Source organism: Nyctibius grandis, chromosome 1 (genome assembly GCF_013368605.1).
Source record: "Nyctibius grandis isolate bNycGra1 chromosome 1, bNycGra1.pri, whole genome shotgun sequence".
In the NCBI taxonomy this organism is placed as follows: Eukaryota; Metazoa; Chordata; class Aves; order Nyctibiiformes; family Nyctibiidae; genus Nyctibius; species Nyctibius grandis.
This window is the reverse complement of record NC_090658.1, coordinates 75,319,791-75,343,854: the sequence shown is the minus strand read 5'-3', so window position 1 is coordinate 75,343,854 and position 24,064 is coordinate 75,319,791. Positions and strand designations below refer to the sequence as shown.

The following is a 24,064-nucleotide window of genomic DNA, read 5'->3' as shown; positions in this document are numbered from 1 at the left end:
CTGAAGAGTGCAAAGATATGGAGAATGAGTGAAAACTGTTACGGGAGAAAGAGCCAGGAATTTGTGGGAAACAAAAAGGGGACACAGCATACAGGAACCTTCTTGATCTCGTTCTGTCAAAAACATGAGGTTTTTTATCACTTTGAGACAAAGGTTATCACACTGCTTGTTTCTTACAGATGTATGAATATATCATGAAAAAATATACCATGGAAAAAAAAGCCTTGCTCTGTTTCCTGGAAAGCTGATTCATGATCTAGTGTATCATGGGAGAAAAAAAACCCCAAACATTCAGGTATGCTCGTATGAGCCAGCTACCCATCTCAAAAACGCATCTCAAAAATCTGTCTCCAAATGCAGACACAAAGGTGCCTGCCAGTTAATCTCCTAAATCCACACTGACGACACACTTTTACTGTACTTAGTTAATTATCTCACAGGTACGACTCCAATTTCTTTGTTGAGTGATACAGAAAAGCCCACATGAGACTCTGGTTTCCACACCAGCACTGAGCTAACCCTGCTCTGGTCAGCCATCCTCCTCTCAAGCACGGACCAGCTCTAGCCCCTAGTTCTCTGCAACTCTTTCTGGCAGTACATGCCAAAATGGTCTACAAAAGAGGTCTATGTGCAATTATTATTATTTTACTGAGAGGGTAATAGAGTATCATTTGACTCACAGATCTACCATTCTAATGATTTCAGGCATACTTACCTCCTCTGCTCTCCGTTCGGTGCCCACAGAGACGTGTGCTACTGCTTCCGAGCTCGGTGAATGTGAGTAACTCTACAGATGCGCAAGACGTCACATTTCCTTTTTAACTGAGATGTGAACTCGTGGACACAGTGCTGGTTGGCTCGCTTTCAATATTTCCTTATCTTCAATGCAGAGAGAGATTAGAGAACTAATATAACTCGTGAAAAAGTGAAAGCAGTCCAGAAAGGTTTTTGAAATTATTTAAATGCTCATTTTGATTTCTGTTCCTCCTTGTATTATCAACAGCATTATTGAGGAAGATTGGAGACGAGCCGAAGTGAATAAGATCTTTTGCTTTTTGCTAGATTTTGGGGTTTTTTTCTCTGAACTTTTGCCCAAGTTGGGTTTTATCTGCAAGCTATGTGTGACAGTAGTCCCAAAGCCTGAATCCACTACTCCACCAAAGTAGTGGATTAGTGGATTCAGGTGACCAGTGATCAACCACTCCACCCAAGTGGTTTATCAGACCGGTCCAAACTGGTCTCAGCCATGAGTCTGGAATGAGCTACCTGGGTTAATCATGTGTATGTGTTCATATTAAGTTTTTCTGTGAGGTATTTTGTAATTGAAATAAAATAATACCTGAGACATTTCTCACTGAAACCTCAATCCAACAACATCACAAAGAAGAATATTTTGTTCCCCAGTTCAGTGTTGTGTTTTTTGTATGGGATTACTTTTTAACTTGGATTAATTGCCGAGGTCATCCTCAAACTTGCACAACCCATCAGTCACGTTGGTGAGCACGTGAACGAGCCAGGAAGAGGAGTAGGGCTGAGGTGTTTTTCACCACAAGGAAACTCTTACGGTGAACGATTAAGCCTGTTCGGCTTTGCTTGCTGATCCAATCAGGCATCTCTCTAGTATTTTGTAACGGCAATTTCTAGTCTAAGTGTTTAATAGTAATGGAAAACAACATCTATTAATCCCAAAACGAGACAGGGAAGTGCTCCACCAGATGTTCCAGCCCCTGGCACATCACTCTGAAGTATCCAAAGAGTAACAGCTATGGTCCCACATCAGCTTCGTGAACTAGCTGGAGAGCCAACAAGGTGTGAGTTAGGGCAAGAAGCAATACTTTCCAGTGAAAGGACACAGCGTGTAAAGCCATTTTGCCTTCAGACACATAGTGAGTGGGGAAAGAGTATGAATCCTAAGGATATTGTAAAACATCAGCATCCTAAAGTTAGGATTTGTTCCTGCTTGTCAGTAACACCGAATTACAGTCTATCTGCAGTTAGTTGAACAAGAGTTTCATGTATATTATCTTTTTCAGGATAAACAGTCCATAGCAATATTAATAATTAACCTGTGGGATCCAAATACCTAGCATATACTCATATTGTAAGTGCAGTTGCACAAAGAGTTATAGGGACAGAGTCAAAGCCGAACAACCCCAAATGTATATGCAGCACAGTGGGAATCACACGCTTTCACATAACGTGAGTGGCATGTGAAAAGGTGATGTAAGCATTACATGTTGTAAAATATGTCTGGCCTAAGTAATGTGACAAAACCAATGACCTGACAATAGGATCACCTTTGAATTAGGCCTAAAACTCTCTCTTTTAACAAAGTCTAGCCACTTAATTTGTCTAGAGCTGAGCATTGAACTCTCCATTTCACACAAAACTGTGGAGCCATCTCCTTGCATTTCCTACCTTGCAGTAAAATAAGCCTGTGGTCACAGTTATCCATGTATTTAATTCACATTTGTGTGTCTGTGCATATTTTAACAGGAAAAAAAAAAACCAGACTTGAAAAGGCCAGGGACTGAAGAACATGATTTTCTTTTCTCTCAATTGGAGTAAAGACCTCAAATCCTTCCAATTGCTTTGCATGACCAGTAGCTTGAAAAGCATTACACCATCTACACAGTTTTTCTGTATGCATAGCAAAAATTATCAGCTAGATATCTTATTACTTCTGTCCTGGCTGCTCCCCTCTAAAATTTCTGTATCTTCTCCACACGCCTCCACCTTTTCAAGAACTATTTAAAGTGTTGCTGGCTTATGCTGTTGTGATGTTGTTTGCTTAACCCTGTTAAGCTTTTTCGTATTCAAAGTATTTACAAGCACTTGCCTTTTACAGCTCTGTTTTTCTCCATTTAGCCTGATTCAACTTCTGATATATCAGCATGACACTCTTGTTTGCCATTTGAATAAAAACCTTTCTCCTTCAACCTGTTTGGAAAGACCTCATAGTTTGCCTTGGGATAATTTTTCGTATCTTCAGATGTAACCTGTTCCCACCACAGTCTCTGGTGCATCTTTTATTCAGATTTTTTTTCTTCAGAGCTCTGGGTTTTCAACACAGCATCTCTCAGAAGCTATAAAGGAAGGAGTAAATGGGGGCTGGAGAAGTATACCATTAAATAACCAATTATGCTCCATTCAAGACCAGGTTTATCAAGGCACTTTGACATTTTACTTCTCAGTGCCACTTTGAATAAGGTTAAGTGCCAAAAGCTATATTTTGGAAAGAGGAGCTCTTGATGTCTCTGGATTAGAACAAATTAATGGAAAAATCTTTATTCGCTTAGTCTGTCTACTTTGAGACTATTCTTCTCCAAGTGAGGTGATGGGCTAATGACGATTTTGGTGTTTAAAAATATTCAATTTTTTTTTCTCAAAGTTCTACAGACTCTCTAGTTTGTTAAACCACTGCAAAGGACACAGGCTTTTTTCTGTGGAAAGGACACAGGCTTTTTTTTCTGTGGAATTTAAGCTAGGATGACACAAACTATATTATAGGTGACATAACACACAAAAATCAGAGCCGTAATCTTGTGGTCACTAGCTGTCCATATGGGAATGAAAAATATTACCCCGCTGTAAACTGATGAACATCTAAGAATGAGTACAAGACTCACAATGTTTTTCACTGATAAGTCTTGCATACTGTGATCCCACCTAGAATATTTGTCCTACGTTATCAGGTAGCCAACAGTCCAGTTAAAGTTGTAGCTCATTGCCTACATTGCACTGTAAGTTTGAGGTGAAAGGTAAATGAGAAAGAAGCTGTAGTGAAAACCTGATATGAAATTATAAACCTGCAAGGAAAATTATTGCCTGAAAAGTGCACACAAAAGAAAACTGCAAACTGCAGAGAATAGAATTCACTCCATAACCCTGCTTCTGAGGATAGCAAGAGAAGAGATTGGAAAGGTGACAAAAATCCTTGCTTGTTCACTTGCTTGTTTATCGTGTCACTATCATGCATTTTTTTAATCAATTATAGCTTATTTAATTATTCTTCTGTTACAGAAGATTCACATCTTTTAACAAATGTATTCCCTTGTCAATACTGCCTACTTCATGGATGGATCATATCATGGATCTGAGGCTGATACAGCCGTAGATATGACTTCAAATATCCTCTTCCTTACCCACAAGGAAAGTAAGAGGGAAAGACAATATCCCTGCACTTAACATATTGTATCTATTTTTAATTTGCTCACACAACATAGTGTACAAGAGACTGAAATATATGAAACTCTCGAGTAAGTAAGAGCTATTGATCTGATTTGCATAAAGTCTGGGTTTTTCGAAGTTTTTGGAAAAAAAGAAGAGTAACAGTACCAAATTAAGAACCAGGTAGTGACATTTGCAGAAAAAAATTTTGTGGGATTTAGACATGGACTCCTCCTTGCACTGTAATACTTCCACAAGAAGGAGGAGGATGTGAGATCGTTCCTCACCACATCTGTCACCACACAACCCTCCCTTCTTGTTGGTGCAAAACTGTAGGCATGACACATCCAATACGTAGGTAGCTTTGTATATTTACATAGCTATGGGAGCTGCAAATGTGAACCCACTGTGATTTATAGTATACAGATACACAAGTAAGCTCTCTGGCAAAAACAGTTTCTTTGTCAGACCACATTCAAAAGAACAGTGCCTTTATTTGTCCATTTTGTTTAGCTTTTTGTTTTTTTTTTTTTCTGTTGGCAGGCTTTGGAGGTGGAGAAGGGAAGGTGAAGAAGCAAAGCTTCAAAAGTGCCTAAATCAACCATTCACATGGAGGAGGAGAAGTTTATGCTAGGAACATGTGTTAAGGAGAAGGGCTGATAATGCATTATCTCTAAACAACTTGCAGAAATAACCTTCTCTCCTGCCTCTCTGTTCTTTCCTTTCCTGGAGCTAAATGGTAAAGCAAGTGCATAGCAAACAAACAAGGTGATGGTCCATGTTATTTAAAATAAAACCCTGCCATAGATTCTTAGCCCTTAGTTCCATGCCTTCTCTTCTTCAGAAAATATTAAACTCAAAATATTCTGTGCCCCCATAGTCTCTTGAAAGAAAATAAAGGCCCCTGAAGGCTATTTTATGATAATATTATTTATTTAGGTGCAATAGTACCTCATAAACACATCTGTTAACAGCTACCTTTGGTTTCAGAATTATCTAAGTAAGTCAAAGTACACGTTTAAAGGTACAAAAGTGGTAAACTCTTGCAATTCATCTGTGCAGTTGGAAAGCATTATATTTTGGTAAACTATAATAGCACTGCAGATCAGCCATGGCCTCACCCGTCACTTGACAAGCAGTATATTGCCAGCCTCCACAACAGGGCAAGAGTGACAAAGCACTGAGTTTTCTCCCTGATTCCTCTGTATGCAGAGGTATCTCTGTACATAGTACATGGAATGGGTCACCGATACATACGATATCTTTCGGGTTAAAGCATTTCAAAATACTATTTGATTTAAAGGAGCCTGAAAAATATTGGTGACTGCCATGGACCAGCTGGTGTGATTATACAGTCAGAGCTCAGCTCAGCCCTTGTGACAGCCAAGGCAGATGAAGGATTGTATCTAGAGGATACTACTATTACATTATGTTCCTCCCAGTGCTAACCCAAAGGTTGAGCCCTTGTAAAAGATTCAAAAATACACTAGTTCTTCAGGAATAAGTTGAATTCAAAACTCAACAGAGGACATAATTTTCCCATAACTCCTCTGAATTCTTCCTAGCAGAAACTGATGTGCTGGTAAGACAACACATAAAAATGGAACAACACTATTTATAAAATCTTCATGGAGGAAGAGGGAAAATAAAACAATCTTCGCTCGTCATGGAAAACTCAACTCCCCCTTGTTGTGGCCTTGTGAGAGGAGTCCATGTACTTTGGGATGGTAGCTGCTGTTAACGTCCCTGCCTGCCTCTCTCCCATCTCCTGGGAAGATGCCATCACATGGCAGAGGCCGGGCTCTTGCAGCAAGAGTCGCTTTATAGCACCGAGATGACTCTGGAGGGCAGAGGCACGGGCACTAGGAGCCTTTGATAGCAAGACGTAGTGTGTACAAGTAGAACAAATCACAACAAGCTGTGAGCAGCTTGATCCCCCTCGCAGGTGCTGCTCCCTGTGGTGGGAGAGATGGGACATCGATGAATAGTCCTTCCTCCATCCGTGAAGGGGCTGCTGCAGCGTGCCATTCGACTTACACAATAACCCCTTTTATCATCTTCAGTCACATATTAGGCCTTATCAGAATAGTTATATTTGGCAAGACAATGAAATCATTCTAGTTCCATATCAAAGTGCTCCTATCAGCAGCAGTCTCATTTCAACAAGCTAGTAATATACTTAGAGGTCCTCCGTGTCAGCAAAAGATTTGCCACAACTGCAATTACCAGAAAAACAAAAGTTTAAAAGTGTATACTAAACACATGTAAGCGACAAAGAAGTCTATGCATCTGGCTATGCTATTGCATAGGATTGCGTTGGCCTAAGCGAGCAGATGGGAAGGTCTCTGGCAGTGTTACGGCTGTTTCTGCTTTTAGCTGTGATATGAACCTGGCTGGGACTAACAATATTTTTCCAGTGCCTCAGGGGGTCCAGAGGGATTACCCTCTGCCAAGGGGATACGTTCCTCTGGGAGTGGCATTGGCTCAGTCTGTCTGTGACCCCATAGAGTCAATAGAAAGGATAAGACCTTTTGTCTATGTATCATATCATACATCAGACATTATGTTATAATAACAAGGTCCAAAAGAGTCATCCTCAATCTTCGCCTTTGACAAAATTCAAACAAGAAATTAGCAAATGAAGCTGCTTATGCATGTTTGATGCAAAAGAATGAGTATAAATAGACACTAAGAGTAAGGCACAACAAATAGACGCTCTGTGCTTTATGGTTACTTCTTGTAAAACAAGCTCCAAAACCGATCATTTGTTAGTCATCTGAAACTGTGACCTTCCAATTTTTGTTCTTATAAGTAACAGTCACCACTAAAAAAGAGCAGGGAGGAACAAATTCCAAAGAGTCCTTAGATGTAGAGGCCATCAATTCATGTACGTATCAGTTGATATAAATGTCTTCTATGGATCTGCAAGAACATGATCAATGTATTTGGCTTCTTCTCCCTTAAACTTTTGAAGCAAATACCCTTTGCCTGTCCAAGTCCCACTTTCGTAGCAGAAGGAAGAGGGAAGTTTGCCTGCACTTTCAAGATTTAGACAGTTTATTTCCTCCTACCTCTTTTTCTCTCATTCAGCATTAAGGACCTTTAAGTGACCTTCGTGTCATGTTCTATCACTCTCTTATGATATTCTTCATCATGTCTAAGACAAATTCCTCCTAAATACCTACAAAACAAGATCATCATTCTTCTTTAAATCCCTTTTTCAGACAACCCTGTGCTATGATACCTGTAAACCACTTGCCAGCTGATGGACAGTCATTGCTGTGGTCATTGTCTATCACACTGACTAATTCTGTCTCCTTATTTCCTTTTTCTCTGGGACATGGTTATGTCCATCTGTTGTTCGCTGTCTTATCTTTAGATCGTAAATGCATTAATCCTCTGCGTGTGCACTTGTTAGCATTCTGGACTTCGCCTAGGTATTTGGGCTTTTAGGCATTACTTCAGTATAAATTCATAATATTTTTTATAATGAATTGATAAATGTAATGTCAATAGTAAATGTTAATAAAACAATGTAAACTTTGGGACATTCTTCATTCTGTCATACCACAAGCAAAACAAATGCACACACCCAACTACGCTGGCCACAGGTGAAAGAAACAACGTATAAGATACTGATCTCAAGAGAGAAGAATGAGCATTCAGATGGAGATGTAAAATGGAGAAAATGCCATGGTGTCAGCCACCCTGCTCCTGTGATCAGAGCGAAAGCAGGTGAAGAAATAAACAAAAGAATGCTGGTGCATAGACATATGGAGAAATTTTTTTTAATAGAACCAATAGCATGTTGTCAAACTGACCAGCCTTTATTTTTTTCTTAGAATTTCCAGCCAGTATCTGAAAGTTACATAAAGAAAAAAAGGGACCAGAGTCAAGACAAGCAGGATCAGTCTTACCTAGGTTTCATGACGAAACCTATGTGTAGATTACAACTTCTGTTACGCAGCTTTATGCAGATTTGACTAGTTTTTCTACATCATTTCAAAAACCTCTTTTGAACTGAGACAATAGTTTTCATTGTACCACTATGAACACTTTATTAAGTGCATCTCAGCTGCTTATGTGCTTTTGGCACATCTGGTTGTAAACATAGCCTATTGCTACTTACTGCTCAATACTTTCTTCGTAAGAAAGAAAAGTCATTCCTGTGCGTACACTAACTTTTACCCAGATCTATCAATGAGATTGCTATAACAAATAGAGGAGAAAAAAGAAACAGAAATAATCTATGAGTGTACGAATTACTGTGAACTCATGGTATGTGAGTTTCATAAGCCAGGAAGGACAGTAACAGGGAACTGCTGCTGTAAACCTCAACCATATAACATTGCTTTTATTTGAAGATGATGGGAAGAGGGAAAGGAAAAGTCAGAGGGAAAAGAAGAGTTCTGGAAATAAAGATTAGAGAGAAGAAATTAAGAAATAGTTAATGTTAAAGGAGGATTTATTTGTTTTTTTACTTTTGGATTTTTTACTGAGGTATATAAAGAGGTTATTTATTCAACTTAAAAAAAATATTTTAATAACTAAAATATCACATTTCCAAGATTCATTGTCAGTAACGAATGTGCTGCACAAAAAGCAGGAAACTTGATGAGGGAGTAGTTGCATACCAATGTTTTTTTCCTTCCTCAAGCAAGAGCTTTATGATATTTCCTCTCCTATTTATTTAGGAGAAAATGAACTATTTTACACAATAATAATTGCTTTCCTTAAGCAACAGTGGAGAAACCCTTATCTTTTCTCTCTTCAGAAAATTTTCCAGATTTGATTTCTTTAACCTGATTATGCTTTTGAAGGAATGAATAAAGACTACTAACCTATCCTTAATTTTTCTATAGACACAGATAGTCTGCAAGAAAACATTTATTTATTTATTTAAACTCAAGGAAGATATATTACCCCAAAACATTAATTAGATGTGATTTGGAAACAGACACAAATTCTCCATGAGGATGAATTTATCACCCAAGATGCTGGAATAGGCAGAGATGAATGCTGACTTTGTGATGACACTACAGAATAATGAAACACTGATGTATGACACCTGACAGCTTTTAGGAAATAAATGCTTCCCAGCTGGAACATAAGCCCTCTCAGCACTTGCTGCTTAGCAAATATATATGGTATGAAGAATACTGTTTTTATAACTAGGGCTCAAATGGCAGTCTCTCCTCATAGTAACACCCTCCTCTAAACTCTTCATCTGTAGAATCTGACTGCCATTAAAAAAACATTAAAAAAAACTTTATTTGCTGTGCTTGTGTGGAAAACACAGTGTAATCCATACAGTGTTGTCTGAACGTGCTCTGCGTATGAAAACTATTATGAAATAACCATGAGATGGAATTAAAACTTACCACTTCTCTCCAGTCTACAGATGCTACCTGTAGAAAGGAGAGGACAGCACTGAAATAATATGCAAGAAAACACCCTGTACAGGTAAGCTGTTGTCTGCACAGAGGAAATCATCACTTTCAGGGCTGGAGGGTGTAATGAAATTCACTGTCATGTAGCCCAAGAGAATAACTAGAATGTGTCAAAATTGTTTCTGTGAGAAAAACCTAGGGGTCACCAAAATCCACATTTTTCACTGGAACCTTCAATTAGGAACATTTAATCTAAAAATGCCTATGTATAAAGCAATGTGAATTAGAATTAAATAGTAGAATTACTAGAATATTGCTAGCATACTAGAATTAGATTACTTGATTTTTTGCTTCAAAATAACGTTCACATTAAAGTCTTGATAAGTTCTTAATATTATAGCATATAAAAAAAGTATTTGGACAAGTCATATATATGATAAATTGAACATAAACAGACAAAAAAAGAATGAAACATTTTGCCCCCAAAACTTGGAATTTACAGAGAGTTTTGACATTGTTCCCAAGGAGAAATGAACACATTCTCAAAGTGATGGTGAAACAGTTACAGCTTTTGATGAACCCAAGTGGCAATTTTCATGATAATCACCTGAAGCTTTTCTGAGAGTTGGTTTACTCCAGGTAAAGAAGCTGCTTCAGCACTTTATGTATAGCAGACTTAGGAGGCCTTTCAGTAATCAGTTTGTGCTCTGTCTTGTGTAGATTCGCAGACACTCCTTCACTGCTTTTTTTTTTCATAAAATACAGTTTGCAGCTGAGCATGAGCGGCTAGGACCCCCAGCAATGACAAGTCTTTGTGATTTACTTCTGATTGTACTGCTCCTTCCCTTGCCCTAACGCCTGGGAAGAGAAAAGCAGATCAAAGCCCTTCTTGGAATTTCAGGAACATGCCATCAGTTTCTTCACCTAAGTGGTTAACCAAACATTCAGGGTCTTGCAAAGAGATCCAGACAGGATTCTGTTGTTTCTCTGAGAGAACTATTTGCAAAGAAGATAAAAAGTCCAACTTCTGTGAACCCAGGAGAGTCTGACAATAAGAGGCAACATCTCTTAAGCCGTTATTTTAGTTAGCATTGAGCCCAAACGCACTCATTCTCTCTCTCAGGACAAACTTTTGGTAGTAATTCGGGCTGTAAGTCCTGGGTCTCATGAGAGTTACTTTAACGTTTTGTTATCTCCCTGCTTTCTTTCCAGTGGTGCCCAGCTAATGTTTGAAAGCTACCCCATTAGCCTGCCCCAGCTGCAATTCCCTGAAAAGTCTATTGTTTGTTATACCATTATTACCTTGGCTGGGTGAACCTTTACATGGCAGTCCTGGAGTCAAACTGAAACAAGTGAGACACCAGGAATTTCACCTTAATAAATCTGTAATTAGGCATGTGTGGCTCTAATACTCCCAGAGTGCTTGTTAAAAAACAAACAAACAAAAAAAAAACAACAAACCAAAACAAAAACCAAACACAACAAAATTTATTGGGATCTTGGCATAAGGTCGTGCTTACACAAGGAATCAAATATTGGTCGCTGTCCAGGTGGTGCCAGGAATCACTGTTGCCAGAGCCCATGCAGAGGCATCTTCAGCGAGATTGAGTGGGACTCCCACTCTTCTGCTCACTTACAATCTAGCTGTCCCACGGTGACTACACAATAATCAAGCAGGATGTTCAGGCCAGTACAAAGAGATTTGGCACATTACAGCATTTCACTGAAATGACAGCTTAGTCCCAATGGCGGTTTGAACACCTAAGTGAAGTGCTGGGGCTGAGCTGCAATTCCTGCTTCTTAGGCTTTGTCATGGTTTAAAGCTGGGCCAGCTATTAAACCTGTGGCAGATGCTCTCTGTTAACCCTCCCCCCGCACTCGAAGGGAAAGGGAAAAGGGAGAGAGACTTATGGGTTGGAAAGTTAAAACAGTTTTAATAAACTATAATAATGAAAAAGAGTATAATAATACTATTGGAATAATCAAATATATACAAATATATAAAAAAACCAATATCGAGCTCCCCCGATGTCAGCCACGTCACCACCGGCACTGCAGGGCAGGCTCCGGGAAGGCCCAGGCTGGGCCCAGCGACAGTCGAGAACTGGATTCAGGGATGCATGGATCGGGATCGGGGGCAGCAGGAAAACGGACAGAGTCCTGTTTGGACACTGGCCAAAGGCTCAAGCCACAGAAGCAGCCCAGGCAGGCAGAGGCCCCCAAAAAACAGCAGAAGCCCCCAAAACAGCAGGCTGAGACCCTCATGATCCCCCTGCTTTATACTGAGAATGATGTGTATGGGATGGAATACCTTCGTTGGTCAATTTTGGGTCACCTGCCCTGTCTACTCCTCCCTGCAGGTGTGACCCCCCTTCGGCTCTTCACTCGTAAGTGGTGAAGAATTCAGTAGTGACCTTGGTTTCCCTAAGAGTAAGGACAGCAAGAGCCTTTCTGCATAACATCCCTACTGGTACCTCAGCAATAACTACAAACTTCGAGCGTTATCAGTCTTAGAAGCAGACACTGTCTGCAAAACATGCAGTTACTTTCAGAAAGTGCAGTTACTTAGAAGGGACTTAGCTGAAAGTAAAAATCACTGAAAGAAAAATTGGCCTGGTTTAGGCCAAACCAGGACAGGCTTACACATCTGGGCACAGTGTCACACTGGTGAAGAATATGCTCGGTCTGGAATTAGCACAGCCTTAGCCAGGAACAGACTCAGCCCCTGTCACAGGGGAGGTGAAGGAACAGTGCAGAAGAGACTGAACTGTATCTGTGAGAGGTTAAATGATCACATGGCTGCAAAACTTCACATGGTGTAAGAACATGTGCCACACAGATCAGGGCTAAAGTGGGAGCTGATGGTCCCCCAGTTCCCAGGAACTCTGTCTTAGTCTCAGCCCCCGCAGAGTGCTAAATATTTAACCCTTTCACAGGTTATAGGCCACTTCTACATACCTACTGAAATGAACACTTTTTTGTAATTATTTTTTTTACTTTAATGTATGTGTCAGAAAAATTACTGATTTATGAGTTGTAATATCTTTACATATTCATGTTTCACTACTTCCAAAAGTTCCTAGTTCTTATTGACAGAGCACATTAAACACGAGAGAAACAGGTTAATTTTAAAACTCCTACACCTACATCTAGATGTCAACATGTAAGAGCCTAAATGAAAGGGAAGGATCTAAGCTCTAGTTACAGTAAGTGGATGCCACAGCACGATTCAACTACTTAAAGGCATCTAGTGGTATTTGCAACACGCTCGACCATCCCTCCCAGCCTCCAGCTGCCTTCCTGGATAGGTAAGGCTCTTATGTTCAGCCAGAGCAGCATGTCTTATGTACAGTAGGCTGCCTCAAATGCCCAAGATACTTGTCTCAGCAGTGTCTTAAATGGCACTAACCCTGCACAACAGAGCCCCTAGCCACCTGTCAGTTCAAATGTCCTTTTGAGATGCCTCAAAGACCTAGGGGATATACATTATAAAACATATACAAAAATAGAAATTAAAAGGAAGAAATAAAGATGAAATAAACACTTTTTAAAAGTATTTATTTTATTTATTCATGGTACAAAAGAAATACTTTCTTCATATACCCCAATGGACTGTCTTGCACAGCCCCTAGAGCACATGCACCCTACTTTGGACACCACTTAGACCTCACAGCCAATGCTAACACTGATCCACCTCATAAGCACACATGTTCATGTTTACAAGGGATACATCTAGAGAAGCCAGATAACTGAAAAGAAGTTCAGGAGTAAATTAATGCCGGGTGGAACAGCTGTATCATGTGAAATCACTGAACTGTCTCTGTACTTTGCAAATAGTTGCATGAGAATTTGCTGAGGCATAATAAATATTTGTTGATCAAATTTGGTAAGAAATAGAGCATTGGCCAGTCAGCATCAATATATTTACAGAAGCACTCCAATAAAGTAGTTCCATACTATCTCTATCCACTGCTTATTGACAGTTAGCTATGGTGCATATTTTGCTACGGGATGGTAGATGTTGCTTTGTAATGTAAGCAACTAAGAAAATAGCAAATTTTCTAGTAAGTCAAGAACTGTAAGACTTCAGGATTACAGATTCATCAGGAGGGCAGAGTTTTGACTGAAGATCAAAACTACAGGTTTACTCTAGTGTTGTGCTTCTCCAGAGCCCCAAAACATTTATGGAGACAAAGTCTAGAAATTGTTCAGTTCACAGTCACAGTCAGGTGACTGGTCACAGTCCAGAAGTTTAATGTTTTGCATCCAGCAGATTCCAAAAGAGGTAACAAAGGCATCCTTTAAGGAATCTTCTCTGATGTTAAGACCTGAGAAGCATGGCAGCGAGCCTAAAAAAAGGTGGGGAGAAGGGAAAGAGAATAGTTTAATGAACAAAAAATGCCACTTTAAAGAGCATTTTCCAAATCAATAGTTTAGTAAGCTTAATGAGTATAAGGGGTTACATTTCATCTTAATTAAATGGAGCTTTCAAGACACAATTCTAATAATAAATAATTGGTATTTGTAAATATAAATCAAATCTTTGAAAAGAGGAAAAAAAACAAAACCAAACAAAACACCCCACACAAATCCCATACAACACTCTTCTTTTTACTGTGTCCTGAATTGTAAAGCTTTGGCCAGCAGGAAGAAGAGAGGTTGGCTGTGTTTCACTGCTATTTCTGACATGTTCGGGGCCAGAAAACATTTAAGACAATACCTCATTTCAATATACAGCTGTTAAATACAGTTAAGCAGGTGACTCAGTCACCACTTATTTCATAATTTAAATAAAAGTCTGTCCTGAAGCTTGAACATGCTGAACAGTGCTGATGAGACACCACAGAATCAGAACATGGTTCCTCAGAATCAATTTGTTAGTGTAGGAAAGAGAAAGCTTAAGAAACAAAAATTACATCTGACATTCAGCTGGAAACCTCTAAGGTCTTAGTTACAATGCCCAAAGTGAAACACGTGGATAAGATTTATAAAAATGCCTACACCTCAACTATGTAAGTTGCTCAGAGCTGTGCTTTATATTCATATAAAGAACATCATATATTCAAAGAATATATGAATATATGAAGTACTTTCAGAAAGCAGAAGGCACTAGTTCTAGTGTCCAAGCTGAGGAGACATTGGATGGTTAGGCTTTAGTATCCGTGTGCATCGTTTGTCAACTATCAAAGGCTAATAGACACCACATAGCTTTACAAAGTCGCAATAAAACCCCTTGGACATAATTTTGGACTCTGAATGCTTTGTAAGTACCTTATAAGTTATTTAGGAGAAAATACTGTAAGAAAAAAAAATTTAAAAAAGCCTAAATTTACATCTGCAAACAGCTGCAAGCTTCATAAAAAGACTTCGAAGTCAGTTACATCAAGGTGACATGCATTCACACGCAAAACATTTTTGGTTTTGATATCCTGTGATTATTCTCTGTGAACTGAGTAAGCAGAAAGTAGCAGAGAATAATGAGGAAAGTGAAAAGATGAAAAAAACTCATCATGTAACCATATATGCATGTGCATTTGAGTATTAAAGAAGAGATGCAGATTCTCTTAAATTTTCTTAAGACAGAAACTATTTTCTGAAATACTTACAGTTTTCTCTTCCAATGAGAGTACACCATCTACAGCCACTATCTGGTATTGCTTTTCTTTTAAGCTACCCATACATTTCCGAAGTAGTTTGAGACTAGCACCATCACTGTTTTGTTTTAGCAGTTTCTGCATTTCTTGGGAAGAACATCCCGGGTCAAATAGTAGCAAACATAAGGTTTTATTCTTCTTCTCTTCTACTCCAACAACAGTACGACTATGACCTAATTTCAAAATAAGAGTTTCAGTATTTTAAAAGCACATAAATCCCATTTACTTCCTCGTAGTATGCTATGCTATTTTCAGATTGAGGAAGACATTACTTGAAATTTAATAAGGTAGTTATAAGTAAAGAGCAGATGTCAAAAAGGTGGGATCCCAATCACATCCAGCTCTTCCATCAAATAAAAATACGAACATTGATGTTGCTCTTACTAAATAAAAAAAAAATAACAGGAAATAAAGCCATGCCTTCAGTTAAATGAAGAAGGAATGTAAAATGCTGCTCTGAATTGCAGCATGTATAATGAAAGATACAGAATAGTAAGTAACCAGCATATTGTGATACTGACCTTGATGTTGCAAGTAGATAGGTGGTTTGGAAGTACACATTACCTTTGCACCACCTTCATTCTCTGTAGAATAGTAACGCAAAACCCACTCAAATAAACGAGGGTGTGTACCCATAGGGCCAGTCGGTTTGTGAAAGTCAATGATTTGACACCTACAGAACATTTAAAATGAAAGCAACAATAAAATTTCAAGCAGGTTGCTTGTTAAAACAATTTTTTCACGTCTCAGTCCCTTCCTCCTGCATCAAGAATGTATTGTGAACAGCAACTCCAAGTGGTCGTTACCACTTTTTTTTTTTTTTTTTAAATACAGGAGTAGGGGACACACAATTACAAAACAATGCAATACATACTGTTCAACTGGAAGATTTATTCCATAACAAAGAAACATTCTACTTTGTTCAGTCTAACAAGAACTTGTGAAGCTTGCAAAAATTAAGATGTTTGATTTTTTGCATGCAATACACATACACTAGAGAATCCAGTTAACAGCTGTCAGAATTATGCATGTGAATAGCTGAAATTCAGATTCTTGAGAAGAAACTTCTAGAGAAATTAAGTTTTTAATCAATGTTTGATTTTATGCATATGTGGCATAATTCTTCATCAAGTCTCAATGATCTAAGTAGTTATTCAGTTTATGTACCTGCATAAGTAGTTACACAGCTTTATGCTGCACTAAATCAGATCTGTTTATAGGTTGGTTAAATTTAAAGCCACTAAAGCTTTGTCATCACACAGTTGGCAATTCTGACATTGAAAGGTACAGCACTTAAAAATAACAACAACAAAAAAAGCAATATTTACTTTATTCTGAGACTGGTTAACAGTGAATAAATTTCACATGCTCCTATCCATGCTTTGGAACCATGTAATCTGTTGTTGAAGTGAGATGCCCCATGAGGATCAAAGCCTTCTCTCCAGGCATCTTCAATCATGGACTGAATCTTTGGTATGCTAGGAATTAGCGTAGTATCTGGAACAGAAAAGCTTTTGAATTGTGGTTACAGTTACTGAAATAGTCTATTAATTAAAAATATTCCGCTTCTTTTACAAGAGGCAGTTGATGTTACAAAGATGCACCAAGAAAACTAAAGCTAAAACTTCAACCCCATCATGCCTTGCCAGTATTCACCTCTCTGATTCTTTCCTCAGTAAGTTCCAGTGGTAGAACAAGCATTTAATAGGTATCATTGTCCTAGTAAGCCTTGCTGTGTAAATGAAAAGGCAAAACATCATTCAGTAAGTTGTCATCCGAGGTACATGAAACAAATAGGCAGCATTTTGTTTAATACCTCCCAAGCAGTCATTATACAGGCTGTTTTGCAACAGTGAGGAAAGGAGCATTTGGAAATTCCTGTAACCGCAACCCCAGCCTCTGTCACCCAAAGATGAGTGGAAGTGATCTACTCCTGTTGAAAGCCATACATGCTTCACATCTTTGTTTTCGTTCTGATAGTACTTGCACAATGCTTCAATGACTCCTAAAAGAAGACCAAATATAAAGTTTATTGACAAAATGAACGACAAAATTTGCCACAAAAAAATTCTTTCCCCAGCTTGGAACAGATACAGATTAAGACAATTTATTTTAAAACTTATAAGTGAACTATCTAGAACCCAAATCACAAAACCAGTGGACATCACACCTATTTCATTTTGATGGCCTTTACTTTGATGAATTTACATACTATGAAGCTTTCAAAGTTCAAGCTATTTTTTCACTGCTGCTACACAATGAATATTTTACATTAAACAGCTTGGACTGCATTATAAACTGTGATACACACAGGCACTATTACAATGAAACAGGAAAAGTAATGTCACCAATAAAGCATTCCTATGCCACTGCCACCTCCAGCACAACATCCCCTTAAAAACATGAAAATACTTATGCATACTATGTAATCCTTTTATTCCCCCCCAAATTATTTTTCCTGGACAAACTAAGACAAGAAAAGGAATGGCACAGAATTCGAGAATTACTGTAAATATTTTTTAAGAAAATCCATTTGCAGGATATTCCAAATACTCCATTTACATGAAAGAACATGCTTGGAAATGCACTCTCCGATTTGTAAATGTAAATTCTCAAAGGCCCTTTATTGCCATGCTATTGTGAAGACAATCATTCCATAGTCATCACAGATTATTTTCTGAAATCCTCTCTGAAGTCTAAATCATTACCAAGAATGAAAACTTTAATTGTATTATTTCCACTCAATACATTTTATAGAAGAAATTTTCCTTTACCTGTCAAGAACCAAATGGATAAGCTGGAACCACTAGCAATAAGCTAGAAGACCTTTGAACTGTGGTCTTGGCAAGTAAAGTCAAGGAAGCCTTTTGAAAGGTACATAGAAATCCATCAGCACTGTAATTTTGTACCAATTATAAAACATTTCAAAGAAGATGGATCAAGTAGATGTCTATTCCTCCCAGTCCTCTCTTGGACTTTGTAATGAGATGAACACTGTGCTTACCTGGGACCAGCTTACATGATACTACAACTAACCGAAACACAAGATAAAAGGCTACTGTAAATTTTAACAGCTACACTAGGTTAGGAACCCATGAGCACTAAGCAGTAAACAAGCATACAGTCAAGGACAACCAGCTTGTAATAAGACATTTGCATCTTTTGATACATATTGTATTTGGGCCTTTAACTAGACAGCTTGGTTCCAAGGCTCCACAGAAAAAAGAAAAAAAAAAAAAAAAAAAAGAAAGTCTTCAGGTTAGAATAAAGATAGGAAATATACCAAGCTTTAACTTTCTTACTAATTTAGGATTAAAATGGTATAGAGTGATCTAGAAAATACGGATTAGAACTAGGATGCAACCAATATTAAACATCCAATTATATGCTTCATTACCGACAGGTTTGGTCACTACAGCCTAGGTCTAAAAACTACAGTCATAGTTGTATAATTTCAGGATTTTTACCTGAGGTCTTTGTTTTCCCATCATCTATACCAAAAGCCAAACATTCCATCATGTCAGCTTTTCTCTTGTGATATTCAAAAGGCTGCATCCTTCCTCTATCAACTTCCTTTTCCATATTCTTTAGGAATTGCTGCTTGTAGCCTCCAGAATTATCCAAGCCATACTGTCTCTGTTAGGGATGAAATGTGCATGATTTATATCACTTTTTTTAAATTCACCTTTAGTGATTCTAAGAAGCTGCATGCACAATCAGTGACTTTGAAAAATCGTCAACAGTAAGACACAAAAACTTCAGATTTATGATTTTTAGAGCTGAAGGCCAAGCTTCACTCCTCAATAGGACTGTGGGACTAGGAAAGCCACACCTGGAAGAGCAGGCACATCCCTCTGCTCCCTCCTGGGCAGCCAGCACAGAGGTATTCAATGGCCAGGAGGTAGTGAGAGTGGGAAATGAGCTATCAGGGCTGTCAGGTGGGAGGAAAAGGGAAGCAGGACCTAGCAGGGGAGCAGTCAGTGGAGCAGGTGATGGTATCCAGGAAGAGGATAGCAAGGATGATCAGGGCCTCATGCGCTCTACCATGGAATACGCTCCAGGCTGTGCTGCAAGGCAGAGCACTAGAGCTGGGTAGAGGCATGCCAGGGTCCCCAGAGAGAGAAATGCGGCACGCATAGAGAGCACCCAGCCCTGTTCAAGTAGTAAAGCCAAGTAGCTCAAGGCAGGCAAGCCCAACACCTGTGTCAGTATCAGGGTTGCCAAGAGCTTGCAGCCCACTCCTCCACCACTACCCCAACACAGCCTGACCGCACAGGTCTGACATGGTATGGCCATTCCAGGTCATTACAGTTCCAAGATACTCAGCTTCTAATGGCACAACTGTTCAAAAGTTTACCATTTAGGAATATTACTGTACCTGCAGCTTTTTAAATTCTTCCCTCTCTCGCTTCTCTTCTTCTGATCTCTGCTGTTTATCTTCTTCAGTTTGGAGCCATTGAGCCAGTTCTAGATCCCTTATGTTTCCACCTACCCAGGAATAACATTCCAAAGAGAGATGACTTGATCAGGAGGTTAACAATGTTTTGATGGATCATTTATTTAATTCTTAGAAGATTCTTTTCTAACCATACATACAAAAAAACAATCGGGCATTAATTTTAGGAGATGCATCCCACATTATTTTAAGCTATTAGCAATGAAGACTAAACAGGACTGACGGCATTCAGCCTACCAAGACTCAGACTCTTGGCTTGTACAAAGCTTATGCAGTTACCAGAGCAATTACTTGGCAAATAATGCATGCACCTCTACTACTAAGAAACCAGCTTTTGTTTACTATGTTTCACTTCATTGTTAGCAAGAAGTCCCAGTTTCTTGAATACCACACTGTCCTGGTTTGGCCTAAACCAGGCCGATTTTCCTTTCAGTGATTTTTACTTTCAGCTAAGTCTCCTCTAAATAACTGCACTTTCTGAAACTAACTGCATGTTTTTGCAGACAGTGTCTGCTTCCAGGACTGATAACGCTCGAAGTTTGTAGTTATCGCTGAGGCACCGGTAGGGATGTTGTGCAGTAAGGCTCTTGCTGTACTTTTTTCTTAGAGAAACCAAGGTCACCGCTGGATTCCTCACTGCTTACAAGTGAAAAGCTGAAGGGGGGGTCGCAGCTGCAGGGGGGAGCAGACAGGGCAGGTGACCCAAAATTGACCAACGAGGGTATTCCATGCCATACACGTCATTCTCGGTATAAAGCGGGGGGATCACGAGGGTCTCTCCCCTCTTGCTCGCTCTTGCTTTTTTCTGCTATGGCCGGTGTCCAAGGAGGACTCCGACTGTTTTCCTGCTGCCCCCGATCCTGATCTGTGCATCCCTGAATCCAGCTCTCGACCGTCGCTAGGCCCAGCCTGGGCCTTCCCGGAGCCTGCCCTGCAGTGCCGGTGGTGACGTTGCCGACATCGGGGGAGCTCGATCTTGGTTTTGTATATATATTTGTATATATTTGATTATTCCAATATTATTATTATACTCTTTTTCATTATTATAGGTTTATTAAAACTGTTTTAACTTTCCAACCCGTAAGTCTCTCTCCCTTTTCCCTTTCCCTTTCCCTTCGGGTGGGGGGGGGGGGAGGGTTAACAGAGAGCGTCTGCTGCAGGTTTAATCGCCAGCCCAGCTTTAAACCGTGACACACACGCTTACTAGCTTCTAGGATCACTGACAGCAGTCTCATAACAAAGTGACAAAAAAAAATTTACAATCAGAGAACTGGATAGGGAATCTCTAGGATTTTATTAGCCGTGCTAAATAAATAAAATTATTTTTGATTCCTTTATCACTATGACTAATAAATCAGCACAAGCATTTAGAGAAGAGAATTGAGAAAAAAAAAATATGAAGCTTTCATAAGCTATAGACTTTCAGCTCATCACACCGGAATGTACCGCTCTAAATTCCATGTATGTAAACCTTCTACAGAGCTAGAAAAAAAAATATGTAATATAGCTGTCTTTTAAACATTTTTCTCTCTAAGTTTTAGTTTTGGCTAACATACAGTGCATTTACTTAACAAGCATGCATAGACAAATATTTCTTTTAGCATATGTAATTAAGTACAGCATTTGGGCAAGTGCTCATTATGTATGTGTCCAGTTCTTTTTCTAAATAAGGAAATATTTAGTTTATATTTTGTCTGAGACTCTATACTGCAACATGAAAATACTGGTAAATGCTTTCAAGTATTATCAAACCTGTATTCTTTCATGTACCTTCTGAAAAGCTATGTTCCTGTAAGTGTAAATCCACGTGTTCTTCAAGAATCTGAATGTTTGTACAGGTAAGACTGCACATTGGGCATTCATACAGCTGTTCACCATTTCCTACCTCTGAAAAAGAAATGCAGTTTCTTGATTAATGCAATTCCTGGGTTTTGTGAGAATCACCCCCCTGACTGATACACAGTCTAAGATAAATACACAGTAACAATTTTTGTGTTGCCATTGAAACTCTCCAGTAAAAGGCAGCAAATTCTGAACAGTTGTTACTCTCAACGATTTAGGAATTTGTATCTAAATACCTGACAATTTTAAGACACATCTTCCTTCTTTCTATTAATCAAGCTTTGCCCCATTTAACTTATAGATCACAATTTGCTATGATAATATTTGTATTAAGAAATGCTTAGTCTGAAATAGCAAACCATCAATGAAAAGATGTGTCCTGCTAACAGAACACTTGCTTACAAAATCTTAATATTCATGTGATAACGCTGCAGCTAGTGGGCAGAAAGAATAAAGTAAAACATGCTGTCATTCTTACTTTGTTCGTCTTCCTGCATTTCCTCAAATAAATATTCTTTCTGCAGTTTTAGTATTATTACTGAAGAGAACCACATAGAATAGGCAAGGTTCAAAAGGACTTCTGGAGATTATCCAGTCCCTCAAAGCAGGGCCAAATTAAACAGGTTAAAGTTACATAGGGCCTTTTCCAGTCAGTTTTCTAATAACTCCAAGGACAGACACTCCACAAGCTCCCTAGACAACTTATTTCAGTGTTTGACCACTCTCACAGTAAAAAAAAAAGTGTTCTTGCGTTTAAATTGCATTTTTTGTATTTCAACTTGTGCCCACTCCCTGTCGTCCTGTCACTGGGCACCACAGAGAAGAGCCTGACTCCATCATCACTGTCCTCCTTTTGAGTCCCTAGATTTTACTTACAGCTTCCTAGGTCCACAAAACACAGGAATTAATACGCGGTTAACTGTTTCTGGAAAGCATTTGCTCAAGCTAAAAGCTCATGAGTGGCTGGAGGCAAACTTGATGGTATAACAATCTAAATTCACCAGCAACATTTTGCATAGCACTGCAAACATATAGTTTCCTGAAACACACTATGCACATAAAAAAAAACCAAAACACCCTTAATGCAATTATTTTTAAAGTAGAAATTGGCATGCAGGCAAGTAAGCTATTTATTCAAGCTCTGCATTATTCCCACCCATAGAAGTAAGATATTATTCAATGCTAAGATCTGTTTGGTTTGGGGATTTTTTTAAGAAAAACATATTTTTAGTCACAGATTATGCAGTGTGGTTGATTATACTGCCACATTCTGCATCGTAATCATAATTTGTTTTTCTTGTCAGTATACATAGCTTGTTACATCAAGAATGCTAGTCTTCTAATAGGATTACCCACTAGCAGAGATACCATTACTAAGTTTCTGAAATAGCTACCAGCAACTTTGGACAGAATAAAATTCTGATCACGCTTAAAATAATATACAGTATTCAAATAAATATTTCCTTTACTCCAACTTTATCCCCTAGAAATCCTTGTGGTCTCCCAATCAACATTTAGTACTTCACAATACGTCAGTGCTGGATGTTTCCTGAGTCTCTACTTCGAACCGAAAACCACCTTTCCCTAACGAGCACTGCAACTGCGCGACAGGATCCTGTCAAAGATGAGACTTCAAGAGGCAAAGTCAAACCTTCGCGACCAAATGTATGTCAAATAGGTAAAAACCACTTCCCTGTCACAGCAAAGCTTTACAATTTGTATTCGTTAACACCGATAGTGTATTTTGGGCATGAAAAACGTTGCAGATTCGTCTGCATTAGTGTTTTTAGTGTTTTTAGTTCTGCCACGGAGCAAATTTTACAAGTGACGCCCCCACCGTCTTCACTCACCGCCCCTTTCCAAATGACTTCCCTCCACCCTCTTCACTCAGCGCCCCTTGTTTGCACCCACCAGCGAGCTCCGAGCAGGCACCCCCGGGCAGCCTGGCCCTGCCACACCAGCAAAGCGCCGCAGGGCGCTTCTCCGCTCCCCGCCCGGGCGGCCACGGCCACGGCCACCCCCAGCCCCCGCGGGGCCCAGGCGCGACGCCCCCCGCCGCCGCCGCTCACCTGTGCCCGGGGCGCCCAGCAGGTGCCCGTGCCGCGCCCTGACGTGCGCCTCCAGCTCCCGCCCCGCCGCCTCCCCACAGAAGGGGCACTCGGGGAGGCCCTCGGCGAGCTCGGGGCGGCGGGCGCCCGGCGGCCCCGGCTCCGGGTGGGCCGCCTCGATGTGCCGGCAGAGTTCGTCACAGCCCGGCGCGGCGGCGCCGCAGAGCGGGCAGCGGGGCTGGCGGCCTAGGTACGTGCGCCACAGGTGCCGTCGCCCCGCCGCCTCTGAGGAGAGAGCCTGCCCACAGACGTTGCACGCCGGCATCTTACAGCCGCCTCCCTAGGGAAACGAAACCACAGCACTACCAGCCCGCGCCCGCCCGCTCCTGCCCACGCCCGCCGCCGGCGGGGAAGGGCCCTTTCTTTCTGCGGGGCGGGTGCCTGCGTGCGCAGAGCCTGCCGGCAGCGGAGGGGCGGGCCCGCCCGCCCCCCGGCCAGTGCGGC

The 24,064-nt window shown here is 40.0% G+C and overlaps 1 protein-coding gene across 2 annotated transcripts; it reads right to left on the bottom strand.

Annotated features, from left to right (window-relative positions):
- Positions 1-13,101: 13,101 nt before the first annotated feature.
- On the bottom strand, positions 13,102-23,973 carry ZUP1 (zinc finger containing ubiquitin peptidase 1). 2 transcript variants are annotated; one of them, XM_068402572.1, is made up of 10 exons: positions 23,582-23,973; positions 21,441-21,557; positions 19,593-19,702; positions 18,682-18,850; positions 17,031-17,219; positions 16,871-16,946; positions 16,543-16,725; positions 15,736-15,887; positions 15,167-15,387; positions 13,102-13,909 (listed from the first exon to the last, which is right to left on the bottom strand). In XM_068402572.1, exons 1-10 carry the CDS (start codon positions 23,883-23,885, stop codon positions 13,862-13,864), a joined length of 1,569 nt encoding a protein of 522 aa, XP_068258673.1. In that variant the 5' UTR covers positions 23,886-23,973; the 3' UTR covers positions 13,102-13,861. The 2 variants fall into 2 exon arrangements, with proteins under 2 accessions (XP_068258673.1, XP_068258681.1); XM_068402580.1 differs by lacking the exon at positions 16,871-16,946 and having other exon boundaries at positions 16,543-16,711.
- Between the last annotated feature and the right edge of the window lie 91 nt (positions 23,974-24,064).